We start from the raw sequence: 17680 nt of genomic DNA, 5'->3' as shown, positions 1-17680 counted from the left end.
CAAAGCCGTTACAGTTTCGCACGAGGCTATGAATATTCCCTGTTCCTCATTTACTCTATGATTTGCATGAATTGATCTTGGATTGAGTCATCAGTAACAATACTTCCATGTCGAAACCAATACTTGTCCGCAATCAAGTCGGCAGGGTGGCTTGCAGTACTGCAACGTAACGTGAACTGCACATCGATGAGTTGCGGAGGCACCATCAAATCCGCACTCTAGTCGAACTAAATTCCCGGTACAGGATGTGCTGAGTAGCGGTGCTGATCCGTGATGGGGCACAGTATGAATACAAATGGGTTGAACGCAGCCTGGTTGTTTGATCATTGACACGTATAACGAAAATTGAACCACAGTCGACCTAGGTGTTGAAAATCAGGGTTAGGGTTATATGACGATGCGGGGCTTGCGGCCCCGAGTCGGCCGGGACGGAAAACATTTGACCTGCTGAATCTGGATCGATTCTGAGCTGACAATTAAAATTTGATTGAATGCTACTTGTGAAATGTCCGCTATCAAATCGGAATCAGCGGGCTGCTACCTATCATGGAGCTCCTCTGCCGGCTCCGGGCGAAGTACATGGCATCGGTCTTGCTGATCCCCAGTAGCGGACGCTAGTTTGTCCGCGTGAGTGACCGCTACGTTGTAATCCCTGAGTGTGCATACGTGCGGAAAAATGGCTACAAATAGGATTGATGACTCTCAAATACGTGCAGGAATGAGAGACTTCCTTGACAACTCCAGCTGCGCATAATATCAGGGACGCGCTCATGACCCTAGCGATCCTGTTGACTGATGAAATCTGTACTGAACTGCGGTCACCACCTTGGACGATCCGCGAAGTTAGTGCTGACACCTGACTGTCAATAACTGCATTCTCTGTATTCGACAAGTTCAACATGCAGTTTCACTCCGGGTCGCTGGTGGCCATCTGTTTCCACCAGCTGCTTGTCGTGGCTGCCGCGAATTTTAAGGAGCGATGCCTACAGTTTAAGCCGCAAGCCTTTGTCGACAACTCTCAGCTCACGAGGCTCGAGTATCTCACAGAGGGAACGGAGGCCGTCTTTCCGGAAAACGACCCGTCATGCAACAGCTACAAGCAGCAAGTCAAGGCAAATCTATGCCGCATCGGCCTTACTATAAAGACGTCGGAGCGGTCCGAGATATCGTTTGAGCTGTGGCTGCCGGAAAGATGGGCGGGCAAGAGGCTACTGTCGACCGGAAATGGAGGTGTTGACGGTTGTACGTTATAAACCCTGCTCCCCCCCCCCCCCCCCCCCCCCCCCCCCCCCCCGGCGGAATGCTGAGTGACTTCTGTTGACCACCATTTTAGGCATCATATATCCTGATTTGGCATATGGGAGCTCGCATGGGTTCGCGACGCTCGGTACCAACAACGGCCACAACGGCAAGTCTGCTCGTGCAATGCTGAATAATGAGGATGTTGTGATTGACTATTCCTACCGAGCGTAAGAGACAATCACAAGAGCACCACGCTCAAAGAAAAAAAAAAGCGCCACTGCTAACACGTCTCAGGCTGCACACGGGTACCCGTGCAGGGAAGCGGCTCGCCGAGGCGTTTTACGGCGCCGGACCCGCGTACTCGTACTACTCGGGCTGCTCCCTCGGCGGCCGCATGGGGATCCAGGCCGCGGACCTGTACCCGGACGACTATGACGGCATCGTGGCCGGGGCGCCGGCCGTGGACTTTAACCTGCTGCAGGGCCAGCGCGCCATGTTCTTCAACGTGACGGGGGCGGCCGGGGGCGGTTCGCCCGACTACATCGAGACGGGGACGTGGAAGGGGCTGGTCCACGACGAGGTGCTCAGGCAGTGCGACGGCCTCGACGGCGTCCGGGACGGCATCATCGAGGTGCCCTCGCGGTGCCGCTTTGACCCCGGCACGCTGCTCTGCCCGGCCGCCACCCGGCGCGGCACCCGGCGCGGCACCCGGCGCGGCAACCGACCGCCGTCGCCGCCGCCGCCGCCGCAGTCGGAGTGCCTCAACGAGGCCCAGGTGGAGCAGCTGCGCAGCATCTACGCCGAGTACCGCTGGCCGAACGGGACGCTGCTGTTTCCCCGCATGAATCCGGGCAACGAGATTGCGGCGACGGAGGGCCTGCTGGCGGGGAAGCCGTTCAACTACTCGGTGGTACGTAAATGGAGGGTGCTTCTAGCAGACACAGAAGACATGGGACAATGTAGACACACACACACACAAAAGTTCTCACGGCATAGCTGACACGCAGAAATCCCATCTCTCAGGAGTACTACCGATATGAAGTGACCAACGACCCCAGCTGGGACATGTCACGGTTCAGCTTCGACGTCATCAGACGCGGCGAGCGCACGAACCCGGGCCGCATCCGCACGTACCCGACGACGCTGCAACGGTTCCAGGCGCGCGGCGGCAAGGCGATTGTGTACCACGGCGGCCAGGACCAGCAGATTACGAGCTTCAACAGCGAGCGCTTCTACGAGCGCCTGGCGGGGCACCAGGAGGACAGCAGCAGCAGCAGCAGCAGCACGTCTGCTGCGGCGGCGGCGGTGGCGGCAATGGACGGCTGGTACCGCTTCTTCCGCATCGCGGGCATGCAGCACTGCGGCGGCGGGCCGGGCGCGTGGGTTTTCGGCCAGGGGGGCGGCGTCGCGGCAGTCACCCCTTCCACTTCTTCCACTTCCGAGACGACGGGCGACGGCGACGACGGCGACGGCGACGGCGGGGACGGGTTCGACCCCGCGACCAACGTGCTGGCGGCGGCGGTGGCGTGGGTGGAAGGCGGTCGCGCGCCGGCGACGATCCTGGGGACCAAGTACGTCAACGACAGCGTGGCGCTGGGGGTTGACTTTCAGCGGCGGCACTGCCGGTATGTTTTTTGCCGAGAAGACTTGCATCTGTCCATCCATCCATCCATCCATCCATCTCGGAGCTCTCTCCCTCTCTCTCTCTCCATGTATATATGCTAATGTGTTGTTTCTAATGTGTCGAAAAATAGGTATCCCCAAGCGCAGACGTACCTGGGCGGGGATGCAAAGCAGGCGTCGAGCTGGGAATGCAGGTGAGGTCGAGAGGAGAGACGCAGAGAGAGAGAGTCTTGGTAAGCGAGAACGGGATTTGACGGCCGGGTATGGAATCTTTTTGTGAGGGATGTCCGCAGAGAATAACCATAACGCGCATCATCAATCCCACATTATGCAGTGGGGAGAGACGAACAAGGGGCGTGTGTGTCTTGCAGCATCTCGTACCAGTGCCTGGTCCAGTGGTGATCCGACTGGGCCAATTGTGGCAGCGTAGGAGGGTGGGGTTGCGGAAATGAGTGGATGAATGGATTGTATCCTTGCCAGTAGATAGATGAACAGAGTGTTGAATCCGCTGAATCACTAAATACCAGTGTATCAGGATTCGGCAGTTTTACTAGCATGCAGATGGTGCGAGGATGGGCTTGAGCTCAACGGCCGAAAAAAAAAAGATGCGAAAAAAAGGTTTGAAAATGGGCCTGTCTGAAATGATACTCAGTATGCCACCCATTCTGATGTTGAAACGTTTGTTGCATCTGAAACGTGGCGTAATTCTTGTGATTGCATTTATTATGCAGGGTATATATATATGTATGCGTGTATTATGCTGGTCATGGCATAAACACAAGCGATAGTCGTGTCTGCTACCGACCCTTTTTGCCCCTTGCTCCCCTCTTCTTCTTGCCAATGTCTTCTTCGTCGGTCCAATCGTCCATGTTCCGGAGAGGCTTGGACGGTTTAGGCGGCGGCGGCGGCCTGGCCGAGGCGACGGACGAGCCCGCAGCCTCTTGTTGGGTAGCCTTGTTACGACTGTTGCTTTGCGCCTTTTGCTGCTCCCCGTCGGCGTCGCCGTCGGTATTCACAGCTTGGAACTGGTCCTCATTGTCGTCCTCGTTGTCGTCCTCAGCTTGGTCCCCCGACCGCGCCCCCCGCCGGCTCTGGTGCCCTGCCGGTGACGGGGCGTCGCGCTCGAGCATGAGGCGGGCCGTCTTTGCGCACTTGTCGGCGGTGTACTTGTCCTTCATGCGCTTGGTCTGGGGGACGGGCCTGAGGCGGACGGGCACGGCGTCGAGGCGGCCGCGGGCGCGGAGGGCCTTGAAGACGTAAAGGCGGCGGTTGTTGAGGCTGAAGAGGTGGCCGGTGGCCGGGTCGAGCAGGACGCTGATGGGGGGCAGGTCCTCGGGGCGGAGGTCGCGGCGCAGGAGGGCGTCGAGCGTGTCCTGGACGCGGCGGCCGCAGGAGAAGCTGGGCCGGAGGCGGGAAAAGGTGAAGAAGATGTCGTCGGGGTCGACGTGGGTGAGAGACATGGTTGATGGGCGACGGGCAGTGCGGCTACGGACTCAAGGTTCTACCGAGGTTCTCTCCCACTTTCTCTCTCTCTCTCTCTCTCTCTCTCACACACACACTGTCTCTGTCTACTGGTCTGTTGTGTGTGCGCTGTTTTGGTGTAGCCGATGCAAAGTGGTTAGGCAACTAGGTGAGCGGGGTGGGCTTGTCCTCGTTGCATGAAGGCATGAATGAATGAATGAATGGCTGAGCCATGCAGGAAAAAAGTTGCTGGTCAAGAGACTTTGGGAACAACTGAATAGCAACTCATGCTGAAGAGGGATTGCAGTGATTGAGACTGTTAACGACTGTTTGAGGACGGAGCCGTGGCACTATCATCAAGTCCCTTTTTTCTTTTTTTTCTTCATTTTTTTCGGTGCACATCACTTGCTTGCACGACGTAGAAAACTGGAGCCAGGATTGGTGCCTGATTGGTCGGGACGGATTCTGATACAAACAAGGTACAAGCCAACATGGCCACTTTGGTCATTTTGAGACGGAGTATAATGCGTACTGCATTGACAGAGGCATAGGTGTATCTTTACTTGTTGCGAGATTCAATGGAAGCAAGATGGAATCTGGAGCGGCGGGGAAGTTAGCACGAGCACGGTGGACGTTGGGAAAAGGGAATGGCTGACGTGCGTGACGTATGTTGCAGTGGCCACCTGTACAGCCACCAACGACGACAGCCCATCTCGTATCGGACGGAGACTAATCACGACTTGCTAACTAGGTTGCAGTAACTCGAGGAACGTGAAGGGATTGCTCGCTGCCCGTTGGCGGGTTTTTAGTGGCCGCACCGGCGCTACTGTTGCTCATGACTACCACTGGCGTCTACCAGTACGGAGGAGGACCCCTAGGGCGTAGAGCCCGAGGAGGCATTGATCTGACCGTGAATTATAGTTCTATTTGCCTTTTGGGTTGGGTTTCTGCTACAATGGGGAGGACCCTGACTACCATTTTTATTAACAGGAGACCCTGATCAAGTTTTCATCTGAGGTGGAAAGACCCATGACGGACGAGAAAGCATCCAAAAGCCGTCCAGTTGGCGCCTTCTTACTGTCACCTGCAACCAACCAACCTCGCTCTTTGGAATCCGTTGCTGTGGCTGTGACGTCTTCCGGGGGCTAGTGCCGGCTCGTTTTTAGTCGGACAAGAGGGTAAAAATAGCTTGACAATACGACGAAAAGGGTCTCCGGAGGTGGTCCCACTACCACCAGACTAGTAGTCACCACGACACGAAGAAGATGGCTGGGCCAAGAGTCCCACTGGGGGAAATCAGGCTGTCGAGCAGTTGGAGCCAACCTCAAGAGCTATAGTTTGATGGTTGGATACCAGTAGTTGCAGCGCCTCTCTGTAACAAATAATGACAGCAGACCTTGGCAACTGGCATCTCAGCCTTGAAAGGGGGCCGGGGTGGACAGGCAAAAAAAAAGAACCGAAAAAGAAGAAGAGGAAAACGGGCCGGTTCTCTGGAGAACACGAGAAAGACCCCTGGTTCTTGTCCCAGTACAGCCTCGTAGCAACCTTTTGCGACGTCAGCAACCCTGCCGTCCCGCACGCAAAAGCCTCATTCTCTTCTCCTTGTTCCCTAATTCCGCGACCCTCCATGCCTCCCCCCCCAGAAAACACGAAACAAAATGAAAACCAGGCTACGCCACTTCAACTGACTCTCCAGTGTCCACGACTTCCGAGAATCATAAGAACCCACTACCTGGCCCTATCGTGGCCATCGTGTCCTGGCCTCTTCCTTTTGGTTTTCCCTTTTGTTTCTCACACTTTTTTCCTTTTTTTGGTTTTCCTTTCCCACGTCTCAGTCTTTGTATCAGCCGCTTCGGGCCTACTTGAGAGACACATTATATACGAGCTATTCCGTCATTCGCTGGCTGCGCTATCGTACAAAACGACCCCCCCGGTTGACAGACCAAACAGAGACATTCACCCACCTGCTCACGACACTCGCTCTACGTCTTGCCTACGAAGAGACTTGGATTTTTTTTTCTTTTTTCGAAATTACCATTGTACGACAATTGATTCGATAATTTCAGCGGCGGTCCACCGAACTCGTCACTCTTGTATTTATTCGCCCAGTCTCGGCAGACGCAGCAACAGCTACCGCACAACAGGCTGTTGACTCGAGTTTCGCAAACCCATGTAAATATATTCATATATATATAATTGCAGAGTACACGCATACACCCAAATACACACGCACACGCACACGCCGATATGCGTCTCACCACCACCGCATCCGCGCTGGCCCTCGCCGCCGCCGCCGCCGGCGCCTCGGCCAAGCTCAAGTATCTCGGCGTCGCGCTGTCCGGCATCGACTTTGGCTGCGACATTGACGGCACGTGCCCGCTCAAGACGGTGGCGCTGCCGCTCAAAAACTACGGCGGCGCCGACGGCAAGGCGCAGATGGAGCACTTTGTCAAGGACGACAACCTCAACATGTTCCGGCTGCCCGTGTCGTGGCAGTTCCTGACGGCCGCCAAGGGCGGCAGCGTGCTCGACCCGCAAGGGTGGGAGAGCTACGACCTGCTGATGCAGACGTGCCTCGACACGGGCGCGCACTGCATGATTGACCTGCACAACTTTGGCCGCTTCGACGGCGGCATCATCGGCCAGGGCGGGCCCTCGGACGCCACCTTTGCCCAGCTCTGGGCCAACGTGGCCGCCCGCTACGCCGACAATGCCCGCGTCGTCTTTGGCCTCATGAACGAGCCGCACGACCTCGACATCACCAAGTGGGCGGGCACCTGCCAGGCCGCCGTGACCGCCATCCGCAAGGCCGGCGCCAAGGAACATATGATCCTGCTGCCCGGCAACAACTTTACGAGCGTGGCCGACTTTGTCGACAACGGCAGCGCCGAGCTGCTCAGCAACGTCACCAACCCGGACGGGTCCACCGCCGGCCTGCTGCTCGACCTGCACAAGTACCTCGACAGCAACAACTCGGGCCAGAACGCAGAGTGCACCACCGACAACGCCGCCGCCTTCACCGCCGCCGCCGCGTGGCTCCGCGCCCGCAACCGGACCGCCATGGTCTCCGAGTCGGGCGCGTCCATGCGGCCGTCGTGCATGCAGCGCTTCTGCGCCCAGAACAGGGTCATTGCCGACAACGCCGACGTCTTTGCCGGCTTCGTCGGCTGGAGCGCCGGCAGCTTCGACTCGACCTACGTCATGACCCTCACCCCGACCGGCAGCCCGGGCGCCTACGTGGACAACAAGCTCATGCAGCAGTGCATCCTCGACGTCTTCAAGGACACCTACAGCCCGGACCCCATCGTCCCGCCGCCCAAGAAGACGAGCTCCTCCATCTTCCGCGAGACCTCGAGCTCGCCATCGGCGTCGGCCTCGGGCGAGGGCAAGCCCAACGGTGCGCCGCCGGCGTCGGGTGTCGCGGGCAGCACGCGAGCCCTCGCCCTCGTGGCGGCCGTGGCTGTCTTGATGTCTGCTTTTTAACAGGTGGAAAAGAAGAGAAAAGAAAAGACAAGACAAAAGAAAGGTGGCAGAGGGTTTCAAAAAGAAGATTCCAAAATTGAAATCCGCATCTGGAATTTTTTAACTCTTCTATTTTTCCTTTTCTGCCTCATGATTTCAGCATTGCGTCTCATTTTTACATTTTTTTTTCCCGCACATGGTTTTTTGTGACGGCGTTGATGTCTGTCTGGATCTGGTTTGCATTTGCTTTTTTTTTTCATTTGGCGTCTGAACTGGCGTTGTGGGATCACTCTCTTGCTTTGAAGTGTAAGAGACGAGGCTGGTAGAGCGAGAGAATATATGGCAGCAGGAGGGCCGACTATCTGGACTTGAATAGAGGATAAAGAACAGCCCGCCAATTAGATTTAGAAATATATATGTATATATATAGACACATCTATATACATGGATATCAAATATTCAATACATAAAGCTTACAAAAGGAACACTATAGATCTCCTCATGCCCCAAGCGTACTTTGATATCAATATTTTTGAGTGATCCAGAAAACAAGGTTCAAAACTTGGCCGATTATTGGTAATCTTCAGGCGCGCCATGTCTGGCACGGGTGCGCCCGAGACATGCAACGGCTTGACAAACTATAACCACCCTTGCCTGCATTCCATGTTTTCTTGGCGCAACGCTGCTAGTTTTTTATTTTTACTTTTATTTTCTTCGATGTGATCCGGTCGAGTGGATCGAGTATCCAAAACAGACCATTTGACTGATGATTTTGGCAGCAAAGGAATCCAAATCTTTTCTCCATCTCCCTCGCCAGCACTTGCTGAGCTGCACGTCAGCTACATCCCCACTGGCACGGGGGGCGCAGAGAGACCGGATGGTGGTGGGATTAGAGGAAGGGAGGGAGGCGGGAAGAGAGACGGCGATTCTACTGGGAGCTTACTATTTCCTTTCTTTTACCATCCCTGGCCGGTCCGTACAAACAAGAGACAAAAGGGCTCGGCGTTGTCTGCGCTGTGCGTTGTTTTTTTGCTCGAATTCGGGTTATCATTATTCGATCTCGGTTCGGATTGTGCAGGTGCAGCGCCCAAAAAGATGATAAAATAAAGAATAAAATTAAACATCCCCGTTGCTTACTCCTCTCCCCTCCCTTCCCCCCGGGCCAGCCGCCACGCCCTCCCTTTTTGCAACCAGGATAACCGGTCCGCGGCGGTGTTGCCATGTTTTTTTTCTTTCTTTTTACCCTATCTGCCTTGCATTTCCCGTTCTGTCGTCCACTACCAGCGACTCTAATCACACTATATATATTCTTACATATTCTTTGAATAAAAAAAGAACAGGACCGAAAAACTACTGTGCCCCCTCTCGGCATCGCGCAACGGGGGCTGGTTATACCAAACGATTGGTCATTGCTTGACCGTGGGCCACTTTGGCGGTTTGAGGCTGGTCTCGCCTTTTTTTTTCTAGCGCTTCGCACAGCTGCCCTTTTTGCTACTTTCGTGAGGCTGAGGCTGAGGGCGGCTGTCGTTTGGGTCGCGAAAAGAGGGAGTCGGTTCCTGACTAACACCAACTTCTGTTGTGCTGCATGTCCCCTTCACACCAAGGGAAATAGTATAAAGAATTGCTTTCGATAAGAGTCGCTCCGTATGAAGCTTCATTTCTTGATTGATATACATGAAAGACATTAAACAAGCTTTATGATTTGCTTCGAGTGTCATCGTTTATTGATCATCATACAAATGCTTCACTGCCACCGCCTCCCCACCAAAATCATCCCGACCAGGAGCGGCTTTTTTTTTATGATCAACTCTTTTTTTCCTTTCCCATCTCTTGGCTTGCTTATCCGGTCTGGGCATCTAAAAACGAAATTACCAAGAACTGGGGACCTGCATGAGTGGATCTTTCTTTTACTCCCCCCTCAATTCTGTTCATCTTTATTATACCACCCCCTTCTCATTACGGGCATGTCTTTTACTTGCGTTCCAGGTAGTTACGGCCCATAATAACCAGTTAACCTTGATGCCCTGCTTCCAGCTTTACAGCCGCCTTTCTGCCCCTGCAATTGGTTCGCCTTGCCTTGTTAGGTAACTGATGGCCCTGCGGTGCCCCAGTTTCTTCAACGCCCCCTCTTCTCGACTCCTTCACCTTGACCCTCCTACATGAAAGAGGAAGGTAAAAGAAGAAAGAAAAAAAAAAAAGGCGGAAATGGTTGATACTAAAAAATAAGAAGGAAAAGCCATTCAACATGATACAGTGTAGGACTCAAAGACACTGGCAATACTTTATTAAGGGTGATGAAGAACCTGGCCGCTTGCTTCGGGTAGGGTTGGCTTGACAAATACTAGTTGGCAAGTTTTCAGACGGGAAAGAGGGCGTGAACATGGCTCATTTCACCAGACATGTACGAAATACGATCCCTTTGATCTACTGCGTAATACTTCTAAACTTGTCTGGCAAGTCCATTCTAGTGTCTAAGCCCCTCCACCTTGCAAGGCTCGCTCATGCAGTCATCTCAACTCGACGACATTCTCGGCGCGTACGAATTCAGCCTCACGCAAACTCATCAGCCAACTAGTTAGTTACGGAGGTGATCGTCACTATACCGGGGCAGGGAAAACGTGTGCCTGGTACCTGACGCTAATGCAAGCCTCTCTCTCTCTCTCTCTCTCTCCCTCTCTCTCTCTTCCTCGCCCGCTTTCCCTCAAGTCTCCCCACGTTGCCCTACTAAATCCGAACAAATACCTTCCTTCTTGCGCGGGTCCCCATTCTTTAGACCCATGTCCTACTATATCCAGCCTCGTTCCATTCTCAACGCTGGGTCAGCTCTCCTCAGCATATCAGTCCCTCTGTCGAGAATGGATCTCGCTTCCTTGGTCTGCGCATCCTTTGCGAGGATCCCTTCTCTCCCTCCCCGGCCTGCCGGAGGATGCATCTTGACTTGATTTGGCCTTGCCGATCCACTTGATCATGTCCATGGCTGGGAGTCTCGTCTCGCAGCTGAAAGTCATCCGCGCCTTGCTTATTTCCCGACGCAGGGCGAGCTGCCCGAGAAAGCATACCAGATCTTACTCTCTATAGACTGACAGATTATATAGACGTGATGCTCCGCCCAAGCCGTCCCTGCAATTCTCCTCTTCCCCTCCTCTTCTTCTTCTTCTTCTTCTCCAGTGCTCCTCTTGTCTCTCCTTTGCTAGGACATTCCAACTAACACACGGTCTTTCCGGTCCTTTCTTTTTCTTCATTCCCTTTCATTTCCCGTCATTCGCTTATCCAAAACAGCAGGCATCACTCTCTCTGCCTCCTCGCATAGCACAACCGCTACTATGCGCACCTTTGCCCTCACCACCATGGGCGTGGCCGTGCAGGCCATTGCCGTGGCCAACAACCTCGCCACCGTCGACGACAACCGCGCCGTCGAGCTGCCCGGCATGCTCCGCTTCCCCGTCGAGGGCAGCCGCGTTCCCCAGCACCGGGGCGCCGCCGTGCGCCGCCAGGCGCCGTCCGACCTGCTCAACCAGCAGGAGGGCACGCAGTACCTCATCAGCCTCAGCATGGGTAACCCGGGCCAGGACGTCAAGGTCGCCTTCGACACGGGCTCCAACGAGCTCTGGGTGAACCCGGACTGCAGCACGTCCGGCAACGCCGAGAGCGAAAAGTTCTGCCGCAGCCTCGGCCGCTTCGTGCCCGGCAAGTCCACCGTCGACCTGGGCCAGAAGGGCGGCGTCACCTACGGCAAGGGCCAGGTCAAGTTTGACTACGTCAGGGACTCGGTCGGCCTCGGCAGCGCCCGCATCGCCAACCAGACCTTTGGCGCCGCCTACGCCAGCAACGACCTCGGCGAAGGCATCATGGGCGCCGGCCCGGACCTGCGCGGCTTCGACGCCGCGCCCTACCCCATGGTCGTCGACTCGCTCGCCCAGCAGGGCATCATCAACGCTCGCGCCTTCTCCGTCGACCTGCGCTCCGTCGACAACCCCCGCGGCGCTGTCATCTTTGGCGGCGCCGACACCAAGAAGTTCAAGGGCACCCTCAGCAAGAGACCCATCGTCGTGCCGGGCCCCGACGGCAACGTCCGCTACTGGATCAGCATGGACGGCCTGACGGTCAACAGGCCCGACGGCACCACGCAGGAGGGCCTCGCCCCCGGCGCCAGCCTGCCCGTCTTCCCGGACACCGGCGCCACCCTCGGCCACCTGCCCAAGGGTCTCGTCGACGCCGTCGCCGCCGGCTTCCCCGGCGCGCGCTTCGACCCCGCCCGCAACCAGCACACCGTGCCCTGCTCCCTCCGCAAGGTGGACAAGACGGTCGACTTCAAGTTTGGCGACGCCCTGATCAAGGTCCCCTTCAACGACTTCATCTGGCAGGCCGGCACGGACTTGTGCGTCCTCGGCGTCGCCCCCAGCCCGGCCAACAGCAAGACCTGGTCTCTCGGCGACTCCTTCCTCCGCGCCGCCTACGCCGTCTTTGACCAGGACAACAAGAACGTCTGGCTTGCCCAGAGTGCCGACTGCGGCACGAACCTGGTTGCTTTTGGCAAGGGTGCCAACGCCGTCGAGGCCCTCCAAGGTGATTGTGGCAAGCCCCCTGTGACTAGCTCGTCCACTACTACCACCACCACTTCCACGGCCACGACCAGCAGCCAGACTTCCAGTGCCCCTACCACCACCACCACCTCTTCCTCTTCCTCTTCCTCTATGACCTCGTCCAGCAGCAGCCAGACCTCCAGCGTCTCTAACTCTACCTCTTCGGTCCCAACTGGCACTGGCATCCCGACCTCCTCCATCCCCACTGGTACCAGCATCCCTACTTCTTCGATCCCGACCGGCACCGGCGTCCCCACCTCCTCCATCCCGACCGGCACCGGCGTTCCCACCTCTTCGGTTCCCACGGGTACCGGCATTCCTACCTCCTCGGTTCCTACTGGCACCGGCCTCCCCACCACCGGCTCCGGCCTTCCCACTGGTACCGGCAGCAGCACCAGCACCCCTTGGAGCAACGTGACCACCACGGCCGCTCCCACCTACACGTCCACCTTCCTGACCACCACCACCTACACCATCACCTCGTGCCCGCCGGTTGTCACCAACTGCCCCGTCGGCCGCGTCACCACCGAGGTCATCACCTCCTACACCACGTGGTGCCCCGGCGAGCAGACCGCCACCCGCGTTCCTCCCCAGCCCACCGGCCAGCCCAAGTGCCCCGGCCCCGAGTGCGGCCAGCCCGGCAAGCCCGAACAGCCCGGCAAGCCTGACAACATCTGCCCCGGACCCCACTGCTACACCGACAAGCCCACCGCTCCGGGCGAGACCAAGCCCACCGGCCCCGCGGGCGGCAACCAGTGCCCGGGCCCCAACTGCAACAAGCCCACCGCCTCGGTGCCCGGCGAGAACAAGCCCACCGGCCCGGCCGGCGGTCACCAGTGCCCGGGCGGTCCTAACTGCCCTGCTCAGACCACCAGCACCGGCAGCAAGCCTTCTGCTCCTGCAGGCGGCCACCAGTGTCCTGGTGGTGCCAACTGCCCTCATCCTACCGGCGGCATGACCACCACAGTGTCCAAGCCCTGCGCGACTTGCGGCAGCGTTGGCCCTACCGGCAAGCCTACTTCTCCGCCAGTTGTCACCGGCGCCGCCGCGGGGGCGTTCCGTGTCTCTGGTACTGCCGCCATCGCCGCTGCCATTGCTGCCCTGGTTCTGTAAGATCTCACGACAGCAAGCACGGGCAGCAAGCTTTTCTTTTTTTTCCTTTCAGACTATAGAGCGTAAGCGATCAACTGGAAAATAATATGGTTATTGGGTCAATGTAATCAAACGTCATGGAGAGAAACAACCTTTTTTTATATATTCTTATCTGCGCCTTGACAGCGAGTCAAGGTGCGCCCCGTTTTCTAAAATGTTATTTACTTAAAGTGGAAATGTTACTGTCATGAGTCGCCCTGTGAATCGAGTCATAATCGGAGAAGATGGCAGGTTGTGGCTGTCAGAAATATATAGACAAGGTATATAGACAAGGTATATAGACAAGGTAAATAGACAAGAATGTAATATAAAGTGTGCAAGGACCCAGTCACTGGTGCCAGACCGTGATGGCCTTGCATGGTAAAGAGACAAACAACGCCGCCGCCGCCGTAAAGGAAAGGAGGAAGACAATTCATCAAAACATGCCACCGAAATGCACTATTTGGACCAGGATTCATAGACGCCGACATAATCGACTTCCATGGCAGCTCCGAGACCGCCCTTGGTCGACGCCATGGGTGTCTGAAAGCCGGCCTTGGCATCGGCAAAGCCGCCACCGACAGCAACGTTGAGAAGAAGAAACTTTCTGCTGTCCACGAGCTGCGCCCACGCCTCGTCGTTTCCGAGGTCGGACTGCTTCAGGACGAAGAGCGGCTTATCGTTGACGAACCACGTCATGCGCTCCTCGGGGCCTAGCGAGGCGCCGGTCCAGCCGGTGCCGTGGCGGCGGTCCAGCTCCCAGGAGACGACGTTCCAGTCGTCGCGGTTGTAGATGTCGTCGTCGGCCTCCTTGAAGAGGCCCATGGGCTCGTTGCAGGGGCCGCCGGCGGGGCTCGGGCCGCAGTGCAGCGTCTGCCAGATGCGAGGCTGGCCGTGGGTGCTCTCGAAGAAGTCCACCTCGCCGACGGAGGGCCAGTTCTGGTAGTTGTCGCGGTACGAGCTGCCGAGGGACCAAAAGGCCGGCCAGATGCCCCACTGCTCGTCGGCGGAGGCCGTCCCGACCTTGATCTTGGCCTCGACGCGGATCTGCTGGCCTACGGCCGCGCCAAAGTCCCAGTCCGGCTGCGTCTCGATGCGGGCCGATGTCCAGCCGCCCTGGCCGTCGTGCACGGGGATGATGCGCAGCGTCTTCTCCTTCGTGATGTAGATGTTGTCCGCGGACGCCGTGTACGACTGGATCTCGCCCGTGCCCCAGTTGGCCGGACCGCCAGGGTATTGGGTGCCCAGATCATGTTTCCATTTAGACAGGTCCAGGCTGCTGTTGGAGGAGAAGTCGTCGTAAAAAAGAGCACGGGAGAAGCCGGCGGGGAGAGGAACGCCAGGGACGCCGTCGTCGGCAGCATTCGCGTACACTTGGGCCACGAGGAGGGCAGCCACAGCCGCCAGAGAGCGCAAAGACATCGTTACAAGAGTATAATTGAAAGTGTCCCAGAATCTAGAAGAATGCAACTGGCGGAGAATTTGGAAAACCCCTCGGCACAGCCTAGGGAGACTACAAAACGGCAGTAGCAGAGGGACTTATATGTCCACTGGCTGTTAGGATGGATGGATGGACTCGACCCCTTTTGCAACCGAGATACGCCTAGGGACCTTAGTTTTTGAGTTTCGTCTCAGGGCATATCTGCGGGAAGCGCAACGACAGCCTCGGCGGAGCTCGAGGCACATGTAGTGACGAGACCGCCCCATTACACTTGAGATGCAACGTCGAGCAGCGGCACGAGGGCCTCTAGGAAGCGTACCAAGTCAAAGCTCACCCTAGGTCGGAAGGACCGTTAGCGTGGTACTAGAAACCTATAATCCGATCAACGTCGAGTAGAGTGTAGTCACGCACGCGGCGCTAAACTGGCAGGTGGATGCACGGTTCGCCAAGGAGAAACAATGTCCGCCTCAGTCCAATCGATCCCTACATGTCGGCCAGGGCTCGAATTGAGGGCAATCTGAAACCAACGGATAGATTTGGTAACATGCCAAACTTCCACATACAATTTCTTACGAGCCACCACCAAAGCATCGTGGAAATGGGCGCATCGACTAGTACGCCGTGTTTCGTTTCAGTTTCAACTCTTCCCCTTTCCACAGGCACCTTTAATCCTCCGAGATCTCCGCGTCTTTGGCTGTGATGCGACCATATCAGCTAGGATGAAGACCTGTGCTAGCTGATAATCACGCAACACCAGAATGCGAATGCAACGCCATCTTCAGTGCGAAGTCCGACTCCATTGCAATAATCTTCAGCGTGCTGGTGCGGTGCTCGCTTGAGGACAGTGCTGTCAGTGGGCGATACGCCAGGGGCCGTGCTACGGGTAAAGCGGGCTGCATGGCTTTAGCTTTGCTCGCGAGAGGATATCCATTGGGGGATGCGAACCATGCGACCGGATGTGGTGGATGGTTTCTCATTGGTGCTGGGCACGGAGTGTGGTGTGGTTACAATGGCGCTTCGAGAACTCGAGTGGGTGTCAGACTGTCTGCCACGCTGCTTTCCAGAAACGTGTTACATGAATCGTCTTGGCTGTGAAGAGGGTCAGGACGGCTTCTTTCTTTCTTTCCTTCTTTCTCCAGGTACTCCGTAGTGGCTTGAATAAGGTTCGACGAAATGATAAAGCGGCGGGGTTATTCGGTTCGGACGTGCAGGTACTGAGGATTTTCAAGCCACAGCGCCACAGTGGCGAGTGAAAGCCGCAACAATCAGCACCGAATACACACCCAAGGAAAGTATGGATGTGAGGAGATCAAAGTGGCTACAGCGAATCTATTCATTCGATTATAGACGAATGGACATGACAACCGTTGTGAGAAGTGTCATGCATGCCCAAGTCTGTGCTTCGACAGCGCCGCAGGAGCATTTTCCCCCGTACATCAGCCACCGCAATCCACTGTGAGACTGATTCAGGCACCAAAAGACCCTGACCTGCGCTAACCCGATTTGAGCAAAGTCCATATGCGGGCAAATTGGCAGTTGTTTGACGAGTCGTCCAACGTATTGGCACGATTCGACATTTCAACCCTCTTTTACGTTTCTGAATGCCCTCCGGTCGTCGCTAGCAGCCGTTGCAGCGGCACGGCCAGCCGTTCTTTCTTGCATTTCTTCTCCGACTCGTCGCATGAGTTGCCCCAACACTCCTTTATTCGCAGAGAATACCCTGTGTCCTTGCCTGCGCAGCCCCCGTTTTGACCGTCACGATGCCCTCAGCTGTCGCAACTGTCGCGACGGCGTTGCTCGTCCACGCCGTCGCCGCTGCCGCTGCCAGCGCTGGTACCAAAGTCTGGGCGACCCCTCACGACAGTTACTCCTCATCCATCGGCGTCCTGGGCTGCAAAGTCAACACGAACCGCGTCGCCTACTGGCCCGACTCCGTTACCTGCGATAATATCTGCGTGTCTCTCAGCTACGAGGACCGCCAGCTGTACCTTCTCCGCATCGACCAGTCCGGGGGCGCTCACGATGTCAGCTACGACGCCTGGAACTACCTTGTCACTGGCAAGGGCGCCGCCGAGAAGCCCTTTGCCGGCGGCGCCATCGAGATGACGGCCCAGGCCGCCGACCCGTCCAAGTGCCGCGACCTCATCCACACCAAGGGGAGCAGGCTGCCGCTCAGCGCTGCCAACAGCATGAACTACCTGGCCGACTGCCTGGGACGTAAGGACAGCTGGGTCGCCCGCAACTACGCCGTCTACAACGTTCTCGACCCCATCTGCACCCTCGGCCGCGACGAGCAGTGCACGCTCGACTGGCCCGCGCAGAACCAAGCGACCTGCCCGCACCAGCTTGGCCTGCCCGACGTGCTCAAGGGCGCGCCCGTGTACAATATTCGCTATCCCAGTGGTGAAAGGGTGCTCGCAACGGCACCAGCCGCTCCAAACACGGGAGCGACGGGTGATGAACCCAACACGGCCACAACCGTACCTGTCGCAGGCTCCATGATGACTCTTGTCGGCGGTGTGATTTTGCTGGCAATGCGCTAGTTAACTCTCGAGCCTCTCTTCAATACCTCCTCCGTTTTGGATACGTAAAAACCGTCACGGACTGGTTTCCGGCGGCGCAGTTCCGCCTTCTATATATATTCTTCCTAGATACCCTACTGTATATACCAATTTACGCGTAACGCCTGTTTCACTCAGCTGCGCACCTCAATGACCGAGCCTCTTTTTTTTCCCCT

General features: G+C 56.7%; 6 protein-coding genes across 6 annotated transcripts; 4 read left to right on the top strand and 2 right to left on the bottom strand.

The window, feature by feature from the left end:
• Window positions 1-899: 899 nt before the first annotated feature.
• On the top strand, window positions 900-3063 carry V2A60_000280 (Tannase/feruloyl esterase; the record flags this gene model as incomplete). The annotated part of the gene is made up of 5 exons (XM_083251651.1): window positions 900-1242; window positions 1334-1469; window positions 1537-2152; window positions 2266-2867; window positions 2997-3063. The coding sequence occupies 5 exons, from the start codon at window positions 900-902 to the stop codon at window positions 3061-3063; spliced, it is 1764 nt and encodes a 587-aa protein (XP_083107777.1).
• Window positions 3064-3662: 599 nt separating this feature from the next.
• Window positions 3663-4325, bottom strand: V2A60_000279 (uncharacterized protein; the record flags this gene model as incomplete). The annotated part of the gene is made up of 1 exon (XM_083251650.1): window positions 3663-4325. One exon carries the CDS (start codon window positions 4323-4325, stop codon window positions 3663-3665), a length of 663 nt encoding a protein of 220 aa, XP_083107776.1.
• A 2248-nt stretch (window positions 4326-6573) lies between these two features.
• V2A60_000278 (glycoside hydrolase family 5 protein) lies at window positions 6574-7809 on the top strand (the record flags this gene model as incomplete). The annotated part of the gene is made up of 1 exon (XM_083251649.1): window positions 6574-7809. One exon carries the CDS (start codon window positions 6574-6576, stop codon window positions 7807-7809), a length of 1236 nt encoding a protein of 411 aa, XP_083107775.1.
• Window positions 7810-11111: 3302 nt separating this feature from the next.
• Window positions 11112-13484, top strand: V2A60_000277 (uncharacterized protein; the record flags this gene model as incomplete). Its single annotated transcript, XM_083251648.1, has 1 exon — window positions 11112-13484. One exon carries the CDS (start codon window positions 11112-11114, stop codon window positions 13482-13484), a length of 2373 nt encoding a protein of 790 aa, XP_083107774.1.
• Window positions 13485-13961: 477 nt separating this feature from the next.
• Window positions 13962-14924, bottom strand: V2A60_000276 (uncharacterized protein; the record flags this gene model as incomplete). Its single annotated transcript, XM_083251647.1, has 1 exon — window positions 13962-14924. The coding sequence occupies one exon, from the start codon at window positions 14922-14924 to the stop codon at window positions 13962-13964; it is 963 nt and encodes a 320-aa protein (XP_083107773.1).
• Window positions 14925-16703: 1779 nt separating this feature from the next.
• On the top strand, window positions 16704-17486 carry V2A60_000275 (uncharacterized protein; the record flags this gene model as incomplete). The annotated part of the gene is made up of 1 exon (XM_083251646.1): window positions 16704-17486. One exon carries the CDS (start codon window positions 16704-16706, stop codon window positions 17484-17486), a length of 783 nt encoding a protein of 260 aa, XP_083107772.1.
• Window positions 17487-17680: the final 194 nt, after the last annotated feature.

Source organism: Cordyceps javanica, chromosome 1, assembly GCF_051103115.1.
Source record: "Cordyceps javanica chromosome 1, complete sequence".
Taxonomy (NCBI): domain Eukaryota; kingdom Fungi; phylum Ascomycota; class Sordariomycetes; order Hypocreales; family Cordycipitaceae; genus Cordyceps; species Cordyceps javanica.
This window is presented reverse-complemented; position numbering and strand designations above follow the sequence as displayed.